The sequence below is a fragment of the Pleurodeles waltl genome, chromosome 7 (assembly GCF_031143425.1).
Source record: "Pleurodeles waltl isolate 20211129_DDA chromosome 7, aPleWal1.hap1.20221129, whole genome shotgun sequence".
Taxonomy (NCBI): domain Eukaryota; kingdom Metazoa; phylum Chordata; class Amphibia; order Caudata; family Salamandridae; genus Pleurodeles; species Pleurodeles waltl.
Genome location: NC_090446.1, coordinates 1,406,414,184 through 1,406,432,687, shown reverse-complemented (window position 1 = coordinate 1,406,432,687; position 18,504 = coordinate 1,406,414,184). Strand labels below are relative to the sequence as shown.

General features: G+C 41.2%; 1 protein-coding gene across 1 annotated transcript in view; it reads left to right on the top strand.

Annotated features, from left to right (window-relative positions):
- Positions 1-18,504, top strand: part of LOC138246416 (dual specificity tyrosine-phosphorylation-regulated kinase 1B-like) — a 307,149-nt gene that overhangs the window by 105,110 nt on the left and 183,535 nt on the right. Inside the window, exon 2 of the mRNA XM_069201019.1 lies at positions 18,134-18,273. Coding sequence (XP_069057120.1) covers positions 18,134-18,273 — 140 coding nt within the window. The remainder of the gene's footprint in view (positions 1-18,133; positions 18,274-18,504) is intronic.

Here is an 18,504-nt window from a genome sequence, read left to right as displayed (position 1 = left end):
TAGATTACTTGACAGAATATTCAGGAAAACACTAATCCATAATGATAAAACAGCTCCAAAGACAGTGCGGAAACTCCAGAACGTCCATTATACAGATGACTAGAACCTACTACGATAATGCATAGTTGACTCTATTTGTCCTGCGAAAGTGATCTTCAGAGTAGTTGGTTGATTTGTTAATTCTTCCAGATTCGAAGCAATTGTAAAATATTCTCATGACATCAGTTACATCTTTACTTACACTTCATTGAAAAATCACCTAACCTTAAATCTTACTTCCACTCAAAGTGACAGATTCCAGTCAGCAGCCTCCCAATGAAAAATCTGGCTACCTTAAATGCATAGCGTTAACCCTTGCCTCTTCAGCTTGTTTAATGTAAACTTTTTTTCATTTAGTATGCTGTCTGCGATAGAGTATAGACAGAAACTTGGTAGTCTTCTCCTAGAATTCTTTGTTGCCTTTCTGGTGACAGATCATTAACGTCACTCTGTCAGTTGGTGAATTTCCATGTAAATTAAAAAATATCCCTCTTTTAACCTAACCTAAAGAAATGGAGACGTCAGATGGCCCCAGCAAATTAGCCAGTAGCAAATTAACCTTTGTTAGGTAAAATGATATAAAAGGCCACTTTATTTCGATTCGATTAATTTTCTATTTGGTTTGTAAAATCACATACCATAAAAGCATATAAATTATGGCAAAGATTAAGATGACACTCCAATCATTAAAAAATAAAAAAATAAAAAAATGTATAAATTCGATTATTCAATGTTTGTGCAATTTCCTTTTCCGACTGCTCATGATGCATAGTGAATCACAGCATTACAAATTTTTGGAATTTTCTAGACTACTTACACATTTTTAAGCCATCTGATGATCACTAAAATTCTTCAAAGCTAAGAATGCTTTTAAAATAGCCTGTCTGTAGGTGGTGTAAAATTTACAAAATGCACAGTTGATTGTTGTGAAGTACCATCATTATGATAATGGGAAACTCACCGATCCAACAACTCATAAAATCTAAAGATCCCATACAATTTACCATGTTTAATCTTAGTGGTGTCAAATTAATACGGTAATGGAATTGCACTTTGTTATTCTCAGTTAAGATTTTATTGTCCTCTATTTCCTTGAGTTCCTTTTACCAGTAATACAATATGGATTCTGTGTTACAAAATATGCTTTTTGCCAACAAACACTTTTTTTGTGTGCAATCAGTCTAGGGGGATCTGAGAGTAGAAGCGCATTTGAGAGTCAGACAACCTTTTATGATGACCTTGGTAAAAGTGGTTTCCAGTTTAGCCCAGGTGGACTGCCAGACTAGTATTGGCTGTATCTTCAAAATATGTTCAATGTATTATAATCCTACCTCTGTATGCAAAATTAAAGTCAAAGTAGACAGAAGGGCTGCTAAGACCCTTACTATAAAGTGGCTACCCACCCTTTGTAGCGGATTACCACCGTGTAGCCCCAGATACCTGCTCCATACATTGCTGCTGTCAAGCGTTTAGTTTTATATATAACACATTTCCTTAATAGGTGTTAGAAATGGGGTCTCTAGTTGGCAGAGGTATACACCTTTGTTCAAATGGGGACCGCAATCCTAGTCAGGGTAAATTGCACACAATGCAGATTATCCTGTGCCCACCCTCTGGTAGCTGGGCACTGAGCAGTCAGGCGTAACTAAGAACACAACATATAAAGTATTTGTGCAATAACTCATACAGTAACACAGTGAAAACACTACAAAAATACACCACACAGGTTAAAAAAAATATATGGTATTTATCTGGTTAAATTACGGTCAAAAAGATAGACTCAATAAGCACAAGTTGAGATATCACTTTTGCAAGATTAAAAAGTCTTAAATCCTAGAAATCAACAGTTGTCTCTCGTTTACACAGACTACCTTGTTTGTGTCAAAAATAACACACACAGAGACTGCAGGGGACGAGATGTGGAAAAATATGGTGTGTCTTGGATTTTCTGACGCGGCACAGACGATGCGTTGTTTCTTTCCATGTTGCAAGCAGCTTTGCGTCGATTTGTGGCACACAGTCTTGGTTCCACACTGTGATGCAGGGATATTTTTGATGGCCAGGGATGATGCGCGGAAAATCCTGGGACAGCGGGCAGAAGTCAAAGGCGTTGCCTCGATCTGGTAGACGATGAGTAAAAGTTTTTGTCGCACGACAGCCACTGTGTCGATTCTTCACTCTGAAAGTCAGGCTGTGTTGTTCCGGTTTGGCTGTGCGGTGATTTCTCCTGGAGAGATGAAGTCTCTTTGGCCCTGATACATCTGAAACCAGGAGGCAAGCTCAATCCAAGCCCTTGGAAAGCACTTCTCAGCAAAGTCAGAAAGCAGCAGGGCAGCAGTCCTTCTCAGCAAAGCAGTCCTCATGAGTCCTTTGGGCAGCCAGGCAGTTCCTCTTGACAGGTTGCAGGTTCAGGTCCAGAAGTGTCTGAGTTGGTGGGGTCAGGGACCCAGTTTATATGCCCAAAAATGCTTTTGAAGTGGGTGAGACTTCAAAGTGTGGTTTTGAAGTCCACAAGTTCCCCTTTCAGTACAGGTCTGTCTGCCCGGGTCCCATTACAGGATTTGGCAGTGCAGTGTGTGAGGCCAGGCCACTAGACTTTGAAATGTAAGTGTCAGGCCCTCCGCCCTTCCAGCCCAGGAAGACCCATTCAGTATGCAGATCAGTGCAGGTGTGACTGAGTGTCCTGTGTTTGTGGATGTCTGAATGAAATGCACAAGAAAGCTGTCGCCCAGCCCATATGTTGATTGGAGCAAGGATGTAAGGCACAGATGAATTTTAAGTGCAGAGAAATGCCCGCTTTCTAAAAGTGCCATTTCTAAAATAGTAATATTAAATCCAACCTGACCAATAAGCAGGATTTTCTGTTACCATTCTAGCCATACTAAATATGACTTAGTTGACCCTTTCTGATCAGAATCTACCACTCAAACATTAAATAAGGGTAGCCCAGATGCTGTCCTATGAAAGGAGTAGGCCTCACAGTAGTGGAAAAGGCTTTTAGTAGTTTTCCACTACCAGGACATATAAAACACACATGCACCTGTCCTGACTTTTACCTGCATAGCACCTTGCCCTATGGGTTACCTAGGGCCTACCTTAGGGGTGACCTATATGTAGAAAAAGGTGAGTCTAAGGTTTGGCAAGTACTTTTAAATGCCTTGTTGAAGTGGTAGTGAAACTGCACACACACACCTTGCAAAGCAAGCCTGAGACATGGTTAAGGGGCTACTTATGTGGGTGGCACAACCAGTGCTACAGGCCCACTAATAGCATTCAATTTACAGGCCCTGGGCACATGTAGTGCACTTTACTAGGGACTTATAAGTAAATCAAATATGCTAGTTGGGTATGAGCCACTGCTACCATGTTTTAGGGAGAGAGCACATGCACTTTAGCAGTGGTAAAGTGTCCAGAGTACTAAAGCCAGCAAAACCTATGTCAGAAAAAGAAGAGGAGGAAGGTAAAACGTTTTGGGGTGACCCTGCAGAGAGGCCATTTCCAACAATACATTTCTGGTCCAATTTAGTAGCAAATCTAAAAATCTCTCACACTAATCGAATGAGCTGCTTAGTTCTGATATTCTGAAGATGATCACAATTGCCAAGAGAATCAAAATGTATACCATGATATAAAAAAACAAATAATCGAAACCTTGTAAATGCACTCTTATTTAATGTTCTGTCTGAGATCTCACCTTGCGAGAACCACAGGTCATTGTAAAGTTATGTTTAGATTGATATTTGAGTCTCTACTAGCCATAAATGCTACAAATGCATTGATGAGTGACTGTAAACTGTTAGCTATTCTTGCCATTAACCCCTTCACTGCCAGGCCTTTCCCCCCCCTCAGACCTTTTTTGGGCTATTTGGGGCAGTTTGCGTCTAGGCCCTCATAACTTCTTGTCTACATTAGCTACCCACACCAAATTTGTGTCCTTTTTTTCCAACATCCTAGGGATTATAGAGGTACCCAGACTTTGTGGGTTCCCCAGAAGGAGATCAAGAAATTAGCCAAAATACAGTGAAAAGTTCAATTTTTTTCAAAACAATTGGAAAAAAGGGCTGCAGAAGAAGGCTTGTGGTTTTTTCCCCTGAAAATGGCATCAGCAAAGGGTTTGCAGTGCTAAAATCACCAGCTTCCCAGCTTTCAGGAACAGGCAGACTTGAATCAGAAAACCCAACTTTTCAACATAATTTTGGCATTTTACTGGGACATACCCCATTTTTACTATTTTTGTGTGCTTTCAGCCTCCTTCCAGTTATTGACATAAATGGGTGTGAAACCAATGCTGGATCCCAGAAAGCTAAACATTTCTGAAAAGAAGACGGAATTCTGAATTCAGCAAGGGGTAATTAGTGTAGATCCTACAAGGGGTTTCCTACAGACAATAACAGCTGAAATGAAAAAATATTGAAATTGAGGTGAAAAAAACAGCCATTTTTCTCCACGTTTTACTCTGTAACTTTTCCTGCGATGTCATATTTTTGAAAGAAATATACTATTGCGTCTGCTGGACTCTTCTGGTTGCGGGGATATATAGGGCTGGTAGGTTCATCAAGAACTCTAGGTACCCAGAGCCAATAAATTAGCTGCACCTTGCAGTGGGTTTTCATTCTATACCAGGTATACAGCAATTCATTTGCTGAAATATAAATTGTGAAAAATAGGTATCAAGAAAACCTTTGTACTTCCAAAATGGGCACAAGATAAGGTGTTGAGAAGCAGTGGTTATTTGCACATCTCTGAATTCCGGGGTGCCCATACTAGTGTGTGAATTACAGGATATTTCTCAAATTGACTTCTTTTTTTACACACTGTCTTACATTTGGAAGGAAAAAATGTAGACACAGACGAGGAACAATAACACTTGTTTTGCTATTCTGTGTTCCCCGATAAAAATGGTACCTCGCGTGGGTAGGACGAATGCTCGCGACAGGAAACGCAGCATGGACACATCACATTCTCTTGAAGAAAACAGAGTTGTTTTTTGCAAAGTGCCTAGCTGTGGATTTTGGCCCCTAGCTCAGCCGGCACCTAGGGAAACCTACCAAACCTGCGCATATTTAAAAACTAGACACCTAGGGGAATCCAAGAAGGGGTGACTTGTGGGGCTCTGACCAGGTTCTGTTACCCAGAATCCTTTGCAAACCTCAAAATGTAGCTAAAAACACTTTTTCCTCACATTTCGGTGACACAAAGTTCTGGAATCTGAGAGTAGCTACAAATTTCCTTCCACCCAGTGTTCCCCCAAGTCTCCCGATTAAAAATGGTACCTCACTTGTGAGGGTAGTCCTAGTGCCTGTGAAAGGAAATGCTCCAAAACACTATGTTTTCTGAAAAAAAATATTCCCTGGTTTCTAGTGGGCTTTCTGCCCCCCTTGGGGGCAGATGGGCCTTCCAAAAATAGGCCGATCTGCCCCCAGGGTTGGTTGATATGGCCAACAGTAATGTGCCCCCCAGTGGGGAGTGACCCTTGCCTAAGTGGTTTCTGCCCCCCCCCGCCACCCAAAACTAAACACACACATACACACTCACCAATCCCTTGTGTCTAAGTGGTTTCTCCTCACCCCCAGGGCAGATCAGCCTAAGAGAAATAGGCTGATCTGCCCTCAAGGGGAGCATAAATGGTCTGAAATAAATCCTCACCCCCAAGGGGTTGCTCCCCGCATACATAAAACAAAAGATTTGATCCCTGGTGTCAAGCAGGTTCCGACCCCCCCCCCCCCCCCCCCCCCCCCCCATTAACCTCTACCCCTATTACCCTCCATGTGATCGTCAGAGAAGTGCTTTTGCATTTCTCCAACAATCCGCGCTGGATGCTGGCCTCTGGTGTGGTCAGCGCTGACGTCATCAGACGCCATGGGGAGGAGGGGTTGGGGCGGGGGTGGAAGGGGAAGCGATTCCTCTTCCAACCCTGCCCAGGGAAGGGAGGTGCCAGGCCCCTGGGGGAGGGCTAGCGCTTCCCCTGTGGGCCCCTGTTTGGGCGTAACGGGTAACGTCCTGGGCACCCGAGTGGTGCTGCCCAGGACATATCAGTCACGTCCACGGCACCTGAGGGGTTAATACTGCATTGTCAGCAGAAATTAAAACATGGGTGAAACGATATCGGGGAGGCTAATTCCTTTAGTTTATGAAACATTCTCAGTCCTGATGTATAGGATGAAGAGAAAATGTGCCAAGACACCTTGCCTGACCCCTCTCTTCACCCTAATAGGAGTGAAGCACGTCCCATTTTGGCCATAACACATTTTTGCAGTAGCTCTCTGATAAAATTGGGCAAGAAGAGCAATAGCATCTTCTAGTGTACCTAGCTTTACCAAGATGTGCCACAATTTAGAATGATTAACAAGATAAAAAGTGCTGGCCAAGTCTATGAAACAGATGTAGATGCACAGTTTTAGCCTAAACAATTATCATTCTCAAAGTAGGACATTTTTCCACCTTGCTGATGCCCTTCTGAAACCGTATTGTGATTCAGTGATAATTGTTGCCTCTCTTAGCCCAGACTTTTTGTCTTCCCAAAAACATTTTCCCCAAGATTTTCATAGATAAGTCTAGAGGGTGATTTGGTGGTAACACTCAGGATTTCATGTACTTCCCCTTTTAAAAATGGGAACTACTGTGGTCTTTGTCCACGACCATGGAAAGATGCCTGACCAGGCTGCATTAAACAAGAATGTTAAAAATGGTGGTCACAAGTCAATAGAATGACTTAGCAGGTTTGACGGGACAGCATCTGGTCTGTGAGCTTTCCCTTCACTATACTTAGTGGAAGTGACCTCACCCAATAAGAAAGTAAATGATGAACTAATAATTTTTAACTTCATATGAGTCCCTTGATCATGTTAAAGCTTTCAACTTCCCTAATGTTAAATACAGAAGCAAGGTCTGCAGCCCAGTTTTGGCACTTGGTCACCTTCTCTCCGATCTCCTCTTTTGTTGAATAACACAGTTTGTTATCTGATAGACAAGGATGTTTCAAATCTGGAATAACCACAGAATATGCACTGGTCTATTTTTTATATATTAGTGAAAGTTTCCTTTTCTTAAGGAACAGGTGTGTGTTTACCCTTTTTGCACTTTATTCCCTTGCATAGATTATTCTACCTCAAACGGATTACTCTGTTCACAGATTCATAGGTAACTACCTAAAAAAAAAAAAAAGTTTGCACAACTGAAACTCCCCAACTGCGTCATAAATTAATGTTGTATCTTAAATTGCCTAGTACTACATGGCATCTAGAACTTTCTACCCACACTTCTAAACCCTTGCACAAGGGAGAGGCAGAGAACATAGTTCTGGGCCTCAAAAATGACAACACTGGAAGGAGAAGCCGCCTGTTGCTCTACTAAGGTCTTTGTCTCCAGCTAACTCTGGAGACAAAGCCAACTAGGAATGATTTTAAAACCCTCACTGTAAGTCTCCCAGGTCCTACCATACTTGACCTGGGTGAATGTTCAGTGTTATCCAAGCATTCATCAGCTTGGGAGAGCAGAGACTCCTAGTTGTTGGTCCTATGGCTGCAATATTTGGCCTGAATGTGGAAATTAGACCCTTGACACATGATCGTCAATTGAAAATGCTTTATTCAGTCTTTTTGATTAACAGTGCAATGTTTTTTGTTAGTAATTAATGCCTTTGAATATAGCATCTGAATATTGATACATTACAGTAGTGGCCCCTTGACAAAGCCAATATACTTGCCTAGAATATTTGTGGTGACCCCTTCACCAAATCAATAGGCCTGCCCTATTTGAAATGACATCCCCTTATATTGTGATGTTTCATCCGGTATAGGTGGGGGTATTAAGATTATGGGGTTCATGACACTAGGGGTCAACTGCGGTACCTGGGTGTCAACAAAGGTATTCTACCTACCTGATGTATATATTTGTAAATTAATGTGTAATAAATCTGCTTTTTCAAAGAAACAACACTGGAAATTGGAAAATAATTTATGGAGTGTTGTTGCATCACAGTGAATTATTTAATTATTAATTAACCTATGTCCCCTCCCCTGAGTAGGCCTTTGACTGCTCTGCTTAGCTACCTTGAGAGAGTCAGCGATACAATGGAGTGCGTAATTCCCAGGAAGGAGATACTTGTGAACCTATTGCTCATGCAGTACTGATGAGCTTTTGCGACCCAAACTGTGTATATGTATTAAATTACTGATGTCCCGTTGGTAATTGTATTATACACGGCTGCACTTGCCACTAGATGATAATTGCAGCTGCATATAGATCCTATATCTCATTCTGGCTAGTAGCTACCTACTCTCTATAGCTGTACTATACTCATAAGTAGTTCTTGTATTTCGTGCTGTTCTGGTAAGGAAGTTTTATTGTCCTCAGTCCCCAACCAAGCAGCATATACTGCTCTCTTCCCACCTACTACAACTCTACAGCTTTGTACTCAATACGTGTGGCTTTCAGGCGTAACAATTTAATCAGTTCCTTACACTACTCTTCATTATCAGGTTCCGATTTTGTAAGACCGTGTCTTAGTCATTTTGTCAAACAGTAGTTTGGCAAGTGCAAAACAAAAAAGTCTGATGTCCCTCTGTTTCTCTTTTTACTCGATAACTTCTCACAAATACTTTTTCTCCAATGTGGCTAGAAAAATAGTGACTTACTACATTGTTTCCTGCACCACTGAAAACGTCTGCATTATTAAATATCTATCTGCTTCCAAAGGCCTGTATTTACGGCACTCTTAATTTGGAGGAAGGGGTTCTATTCACTATCCTAAATTTTTGCATCTTAAATAGACAAAATCACCTTTGTGTGCATTCATATGTCATTCCACTTGTTGATGTCCCACTCAACATCCCCATAGATTATATATGTATCCTTGTGCCTAGAAGAACGGAGCCACACAGCCCACAAATTAATGTGACAACTCTTCAAATCCAACATTTTCCCCAAGATTGTGGATTATAATCTGTTTGCTTTTTCTTTTCTTTTCTTTTTTTTTGTTTTTAAAGAATTGTATCAACCTTCACATTTAAAATATCTAATATAAAAACCATAGAATGGATTCTTAGACTGGGATCGCACTCTATGCAAGGTCCAGTTCTGAACTGCTAGTTTCATCTATTTGTAGTAACGTTTGTATCAATATCCACATTCTCCATGTACTTAAAAATCTACTTTTCAGTTGCAGGTAAAATAAAAGCCTGCCAGATGGCAGATATTCAGTGAATATGGTGTAACAGTGATCACTACTGTGTAAACTGCTTTTCTATTTTCCTAATAAATCGCTGCAAACCAAACAAAAGGAGCTACAAAATGCAGCAGATGAGGATGAATGAAAAAAGATCCAGGTCTTAAAGTAAATAAATGATGCACGGTTATTAGGAGAAATAATGTCATCTAAAGGTCATATGAATTAGTAGAAATCTTGTATTAATCAGCAGGTCATTTCTGCATCTGGGGTGAAAATAATCGGTCTCACCAGTTAAACTTTTGTCTTGAGTACATGTAATATAAAAGAATATCTGTATCTGAGTATGACAAAAGAATTATAGGGTCTCTTCTGCATTAAGGAAGAAAGAGCTATTCAGTCAACACACTTGAGAGCCATCCATCACATTATTGAAAACTACTTACTTCGATACATGGAGGCATTGAAACTTAAGGAATCTTGGCGATTGAAGCAAACTTGTTGATTCCAAGGGCCAAATGTGCAACCTCATTTTGCACACGTTGTGCCATTGGAAGAATCCGTTTTAGATGAGTTCAGACCACAGATGCATCTTCATGCAATTTCTTTCACTTGTACGACCAACCTTGATTCAGATGGTGAAGCCTAAATTAAATATTGTAGCGTCCAAGCTAACCCCAGCATCCCAAACAACCCCAAGTTCCTTCAGTTTAGGTATCAAATTTGATGTAAAATCTAAGCAGGGTAATGATTAATGGAAATTATTCCCTTGATTAAGCATCACCTTATGATCAGCACATCTGTCTATCCTCCTTTTGAATTTTAATCAACAGTAGTTAGTTCAGGTGAAAGTCTCTTGTCGGCCTTCCAAAATGGTGGAAAAACAGTCATGAGAGATGTTGAGACAAATATCTTACGGTCATAGGTATATTCCGGGGTGCTTGGAGAGAGGGGAAGTCATACTGACTACAGCGCTCTTAAGACAAGTGAGTACCGGATTTCAATAGGGTGGCACTATTATCCAAGAGAAACTCGGAAGAAGGAGGGTTCCTGGTGGGTATTTTTTAAGCTTTTGTGGGGATTGTCATATTTACGAACATGTTCTACAGTTGACCTGATCTCTGGGAACATTGTATTCTAGGACACATTGATTCCAAAAGGGCTGAAGCTGCCTAATTGGGTGTTCTTTAAGGCAACATTGATTTTTTTATTTTTTATTTTTATTGTTTGGAGGAAACCTTGGCGGGGGCTGTTTTATTCATGAATTTGCGTTCCTATGACAAAGGTGGGACCCTGCCTGTGTCGTAAACATGTCGTAAGTATGCAAGAGCTTTCTTACCAGGGACGTGTGGGGAGTGATTTTGCTACTAAACGACCACTAATGAGCCTTAATAGCCTGTTCAAATTGGGGCATATTTTTGGTATTCCGGACACTGAGAAGCACAACTATGAACCTATATTAACCCTCCCTAATTTGGGGACACACTGCTAGTAGTTTATCGATCAACCATAATTTTGAAACCACATTACCATGTTAGCATGTTGTGTTGAAAAAACATGTGTTTTTGGGGGGGGGACACTGTTATTGTGTACATTTATTGTAAGAAGGTGGTGGCTGTCAAATTTGGCTGCGTGTTGGAAGTGATTTTGCTTCCAACGACCACAGATGCAGAACCGTCACTGTACATTTATGGAGAGAAGGCAGGATCTGTCAAATTAGGGGCATATGGGAAGTGACTTTACTACTAAAAAAACACTAATAGAAAGGGTCGAACAGAAGGCATACTTTTGGTGATCTAGCTTCTGATGACGTCCATCATGAAGCCATATTAACCTGTCCAAAATTCGGGAATATAGTGTTAGTGATTTAGCAATTGACAACTCTTAATCATGAAACCACATCAGCGTGTTGTCAAGCATGTAAATACGCTTTGTAGTGTATGAGATCAATGGGTCATTCACTATATTGAAATGGGAACAGCTATAGTTCATATTTTACTTTAAGAATGAATATGACTGTCCTTGTTGATAAATGGAGACATAGACATGTTAAATTAGGTTGAAGAATCATGTTTGAGCATCTCGCTTATCTCGTGAGATTTCCGGATGTTGAGTATAGTGCTTTCTAGGTGTAGGACCAAGGGTACTCAGATAGCCACCTTTATGTTGTCTACTACCATGTTTGTTTTATTGCCTTGATAGAGGAGCAGCCAACATGTATGTGATCCCCAAGGGGCTTATATACGTGATCTCAGAGGGTGAAAGTAACTCTGTGGGGGAGGCTCCACATTGTTCGTAGCATGACTATATTTTTACTAGACCCCTCCCACGTTGTGCATGTGTATGGCTTGCTATTTCCACATACACCTGAAACTCTTGCTGTTAGAATGAAATATGTGCTCACGAGTATGTATTCAATTATTGATTATTTAATTATGTTTGGTTTGTCCAACTAGTACCCCACAGTCAGAACATCTTTAGTGTAAGATTTCAGTAATCTCTTACACAAATGACAAGATTTATTTTTACTCTCTTAGTGGGGGTTAGGAGCTAGAATAGGTCCTGATAAATCGCCACTAAATCCATGAGACTTGTTAAGGTGAGAAATATGTTGACCCTGTCCATTAGTTCTGTAGTGTAGTAAATGCCCACACACAGTTCCTTCACACATACGCCATTAATTGGAGCACTAGACACACATTTAACTTACTTGTAGGGAACCAGACCATATACTCTGGTTTTCCATTCTCTTGTTTTTAATCTTGGCGTAGGTGTCCGGTTACAGTAAAGATAGTTCTTTTGGGTACCCATGGCCAGTGTTAACGTTTATGGTTCCAGCAACTCACACATTCACTCACTACCAGCAGTTTTCTTAAAGATCTCCAGCAAAGAGCCCTTAAGCGGTGCCCATCAGGCATTGCAGTGCCAGCCGGACGAGGAGCATGGCTGGATGATGTCGCATGTAACCCAACGGTGAGCGAGGGCTTTTGTTCCTAGAAACTAATGCTTGTGGGGGACTGTGAAGACACCACCCTAGTAGGTAGAGCAGAGTATTTCTCTCTTTGAACAGTTTAACTCCGTTTAGTTAGAGGTACAACACCGCAGACTTTTTTTTTTTTTTAATAGCAGAAGTGACATCGGATGATTGAGAAACCCTGCAGTCAACATGTAGTAAAGATGTGAATGTCTACCTTCACACACCGCTTTATATCTGACCAAGATAATATTTACTCTTGAATAGCTGACTGTGAAACTAGGTCAGTTTATTCTATCCCACTAATTTGAGGTTTATGATACATCGATATGATGGATCTAAAACGACGATTAGAGAAAGGCATATATTATGTTACCTCAAGGACATCATCCACTTTGTCAACCAGCACCGTTTTAGTCCTGTGATAGGGTTTACATCCTAACCAGATTTTATCATAGTATTTTTCTCCCTCCAGTTGTGATCTACCACTCTTTGTACGACTTTTGAATGCCAAGCGAGGGTAACTAGAGAACAACATGAGAATGCGTTGGTCCAAGGAGTGTGTTTTTGTAGTGTTGCCAGAACAGACTAGCCAGCTGGCGATCATTCCCGTAAAGAAAAGATGAGTTCATATAAATAAGGTTTAACGTGCTTAAAAAAAAAAAGAAAGAAAGAAAAATGTCTGTGCTTCCTGGCTGTTACTTAGCCCAGGGAGATTCTGAAGCTCTACGTAATTCATTCATCTTTTCAATCTTTAGTTATCAAGGAATTAGTTAGCTTTAGGTATGAACTCCATGAAAGGTATAAACTCAATGGTGTGTGTGCTTCAGGAACAATTGATGCACCCCAAGCATCTCACAATTGGTTAATTGTTATACTCTTGCTAGCACACAGCCTTAACTAATGAATATTTAGTTTCAAGGTTAACTTGATTGGCCTTAGTTGTTAGTACTCTACATAAATTAGGCTGATATAAAATACAAAATTGGCTGACATAAATTATTGCTTGTTAGAAGGGCATGAAAGGTCTTTGTAATATTTTTTGTTTTTGTCACTAAGTTTGATCACACACTCGTAGATTATAGATAATGAAGAAGTAAAAGTCGGTATTTATTGTAGCACAAATTGGACTAAGTGGCCTTATGCAGCAAAATCCATATCTTGACTAAAATAGTATGTTCTTGTTTGAGGCAATGAAGTCGTGAGCTCCCACTAGCGCAAAGACTCTGCAAGCATAAACCCATCTCACATTTTCTTCCTATTCTGTCAGCATCTTGCATTGTTTTGCTAAGTTTTAGCTGTTTTCCTTAAACAAGGCTCCGAATACTTTACTTTTCATAACTGTTTGCCTTCAACTTTAGCACCTTCAGCAACCTTCCATCTTCTCACTCACACTCCCTACAAAAACACATATACTCGCACTCCAACACACTTGTACACATGCTCCCATGAACGTGATAACTTGCACACCCAAGGACTCAATTCATGCGTTAGTGCGCTTGCACATGTTCTAATGCTTGCGCAGTCAAACATGTATGCTGTATTTCATGCACACTCCCCTGACATTGTATCACACCCAAAATATCCCTTCCACCTTCCTCAACACCAGATTCTTCTTGGCAACCCAGGTCAGAAAGCGTCCCTCCTTTGTACCTTATAATGACCACATTAAGTTTATCAACAACTGTGGAATAATTGAAAGGGGACTCGGAGGATTGAGGGGGGAGGAAAGCAGGCGGGAACTGATCTATGCAGACATTGTTATTTCTGACTTATTTAAGGTCGAGCGCAAAGCGCTCTGTCCCTGGTGTGATCTCTCTATGGGCTTGAAACCACGCCCATGTCACTCCCATCAGTTTGGTTGGTTTGTGGACTTACCTTTTAAAATTTGCTTGATTTCATTAGTGAAAGGTATGCATATGTCATGCCTTTTCGGGTGTTTAGCCCTCCTCGAGCGCAATTACCACATACTGAAAACATATGAGGCTCCATATTTTAGGTATGGTTTTTGGACTACTTTTTCTCTTTATTTCACATCGCGATCTCGCACGGCAGTAGTCAAGCGCTTTGCATGACATTGACCCTGTTACATGGATATTTGCACTTTTGCTGGTTCACGGATAACTGCCAGTTACATGGATTGGACTTTAGCCTATGTTTCACTGAGAGCGAACTTCTGTTTCCTTTTGTGTGTCTGCTTTGTGCTGATGGTGGCCGTAGGCTCGCCTATGTGAAACGTTTACTTTTAAGTTTATGTGGCAAGAAAAGTCCGATTAGAAATTTACAATGCTAACAGCTCTAACTCGAGCAAGTGTGAGACTCCTTGCACTGCAAATGCTTGTTCTTGTGTATTTTTTTTTTTGGGAATCACCTCCAAGTTTTGATGTTAACCGTCCCCTTCTGTAACAATTTCTTGTAACGTATTTGACTGCCTCGTGCTTTCCTTCGGATCTCATTATCAAAGTTCATGCCAGGACTGTTTAAATGTGATTAAAGTCTAGTTTGTTTTAGCCTGTGTTCTTGTGTTTTGCATTATTACCTGTATCACCTTAGAACTTTATGGTACAAGTATTGTTCAAATGAATCGAAAATATTGCCCTCTTCTCAAACAGTTTCTCATGTATCTACTTTTGTTTGGTTATCCTCTTTCATCTCTTGCTACCCCCATTATTGTTCTCGTAAAACTTGCTGTTTATGGCAAAGAAAGAACTCCTGAAAAACACCCTTAAACGAAACTTAGTCCTCACCACTGCCAAACGAGCCTAGAGTCAATTCAGCCTTTTTTGCTGTTGCTGCCAACAAGGTTGTTTTTCCCCGGTTGTAAACCTTACTAACCACAAACGACACTGTTGTGATTTGGAGCACATTAAGTTGGCTTCGTTTAGTGCTGCTGTGCAGAATCATTCCACCCACGGCAGAAAATCAGACATAACATTGAATCGGTATTAATTTGCTCCAAAACACATTTTGGTTATACAAAAAAGAAAATAAAGTTGGTTCTGTGGAGCTTAACCACCAATGTTGTGGGGGATGTGCCTTGATTATAGCTCATCTCCTTTATCATAACACACTGCTGAATCTCAATTGCTGCCAGAATAAGATTAATATTTGCTGTTGCTCATAAAGCAATGTCTGAAATCCAAATTGCAGATTTCTCATCCTATTAGTATATTCCATGCCATATAGCACAATTAAATCTGGGTAAATCCAGCTTCATCTACAAGTGCATTGTTTCGGCCTCTTTCCTACTCTTGTCCCCCCCCACATACCCCACACCCTGGCACCCCAACCGCAGTACTGTTTCAGAGAAATCTAACACTGTTCTAACTGATCACTTTGTTTGACCTTCCTCTGGCAGACCTTCACCCAGATAGATATATATATAGTATGTATACCTCAACTACTGGCTACACTGTCCTTTGCAGGTAGCACGGGACGATGGTCAAGAATACCCTTTACAGGAGCTACCCTACCCTGTACCTGGTGCTCTTCAAGGATTGTCCTCCACTGCAGCGAGTCTGGTTAATTTAGGATATGATCCTGATGTTTTGGACTCAGTCCTCCTTGGCTCCTAGCTTCATGCATCTTTATTGTCCTGTACGCCAGATAGCACTTGTAAAGCCCTACAGAAGAACTTTCAGTGGGTTGAGCATGAGGGTAATCTGTTTGAAACTCAGTCTGTTGTTTCCAGTGAAGCACCTACTCAACAAACGAACCTGTTGGGGCTTTGGGCCATCTGACTTATGAACATCAAATGGAGGCTTGTACTGCAACAAGCAGGTGGGGTGGGGTTGGGTCCTGGGTCCCGTGCTAGGAGGCTCTGTGCTTTTTGGAGATGGCTAGATCAGAAGAGTGATGATCTGGTGTCCAATCAACTGGCACAACCTTTAATCGCCAAAACAGATGAAATGTGCAGAAGTCAGCTAGTAGACCATAAATAGTTTCTCCATCTCCTGATTGCCCTGGACATCTTTGACTAGTGAGGCGTGCCCCGATTGTACGTTCACAGCGGCGGTGAACAGATCCAGTGTTGAGGCTACTGGGTTCTGGAGATTTACATTGTGACAGTTGTTAAGCGATGCATTCTATCTACAATGGAGTGAAGGTCTTCTGTATACAGTTCATATCATATCATTGCTTCTCCTGTCTTCAGTCCTGAGTAAAGTCCAGACAGCACAGGCTCAGGTCATGTTGATAGCGACAGATTGGACTAAGAGGGTTTGATATCCTGGTCTTCTCAGCCTGCATATTTGTCCTCTAGGATAGCTATTTTCGTGGGACCTCCTGTCTCGGCAACAGGGGAGGGTCCTTCACTTAAGTCTTAATAATCTATCTTCTGAGCCCGCGTATTTGCCCTCATAAATGGCTTTCTCTTTTGAAGGATCTCCTGTCTCTGCAACAGGGGAAGGTCCTACATCCAGGTCTCTGTGTGTGGAGATTGAGCAGCAGTAACCTTTTATATGTCAGCAGAAGCAAGGATGTAATCTTAAACCCAAACTTGCATTAAACAAGTCTATCTGTTCAGGACACTTGAAGTCATTTGTGGCCTGCTGTAGGGTCTGTTCTCTTCAGGCCAAACTTTCTGATGTTTCTTTAGTCTTTCTCCCATCAAGGCCTTGTAGTGGGCACAGTTAAAGATGACATGGCAGCCATTTTGTGTGCCTGACCAGCTTTCACACTTCAAATAACGTGATGCATTGCCTGAAAGGTCTGACATGTTTTCATGAAAACATTTGCCATGCCACAGAAGAACTTTAATGTAGTTGTGACGTTTCTCATGCCATTCCATTCGAGACTAAGAACATGTGTTCCTTGTCTCTCTTAACCATCTAAACTGCACACTAGTAAACTGTGGGTACAGTCAGTCCAACTGCCATACCTTACCTTCTTCCCCAGTAAGTTGATACTAAGAACATGGCTGCCTTTCTGCCTAAATTGGTATTTCCTAGGGCAGTCCATCACCCAAGCGGATTTTCCCTCCCCACTCCATCCCGAGTAAGAGGAGGAAGAGACTTCATTGGCTGGTGCAAAAAGAAAAGTGGTACAAAGAGGACTCTGCCAGGTGTGTGCTGCAAGCCCTCCCCCCACACACCAGAGCTAAGGTTGCTGTGGTAGCTAAGAGAGTTTCTGTTTGGGGCAGCTGTCAAGTTGCGACATGGGCATCTCTGCATATATTAACTAAGAACTATGACCATTGATAGCCAGGTCCGCAGAGACGGTCATTTTGCAGGATATTTTGGTTGACCCCACTACTTAGAGCTTCCACATTTTCAGAGGTGGTGCTTGACTATCTTTTACAATCATAAGGAATCTGCAGTTAGTAGTAACCACCAAGAGAACAAGTTACTGACATTTATGTATAGAGTATATTCTATCTAACGCATATTCATTACTTGCCTTCCCATTTTGGGGTTTGAACGTCTGCACATTTGCGAACGATTCCAGTTCAGTTTTAAGCTCACTGTTCCCTTCTACTTTATAGAAAAGTTGAACTGTAGAGTTTTAAAAATATTGTTCTACTTGGGTAGTCCACATCTCAAGTAATCAGTATTTGTAGAGTTGTAATGAATCTCCAGTTGCACAGTTACATAGAAAGTGAAGGCAAGAAACCCAGCTTTGTTCCTAATAAAGCAGCTAGAGACTCCAGTTAACCGTTGTCTTTTTGACCTATAGGCTTATTAAAATAGTTTCTTTCAGCCTGTTATGAACTGACTTCATTTCCTCACTTTGGCCACCTCCTTTGCCCACACTTACAGCCTAGCTATATATATATATATGGACAAAACTGTAGTTGTGGCATACTTATGAATTCTGCCTCATGTCCTGTCAATTCTTGATGCATGCTGTGTTTGCACAGTAGTTTCATGTTTGTCTGAAAGCTAAGTGTCAAGTAACTTTACAGACATGTTTATCTGCACTACTCATGTTCATTTTTATTTTATTTTTATTTCTAGGTGGCAGTAGCACAGGATGCAAGCCGCCTTCCAACATCTGCCTGCCTGCCTCATTGGGGTTCTCTCCCACTGAGCCAAACATGTCAAGCCAGCACAGCCACGCCCCCTTCTCCAGCATCCAATCCATGGCTGAGCATCAGGTAAGTGAAAAGCAAACTAATTGCTCTATCCAAGTATACACGGTTAATGTAAAGTTGCCTCTCGGAGATATTATGTTCATTTGGATTAGATAATTGTGAAGTATTTTGGGTAGCAAACAAAATACATTTTGGGTATTTATATAGGGCAACCCCAGCTAACTTAATATGCTTTTAGGCTGCAGTGCGGTACAAATTGGAAGGAGCCTACAGTGACCTATCGAAGGTAGTGCA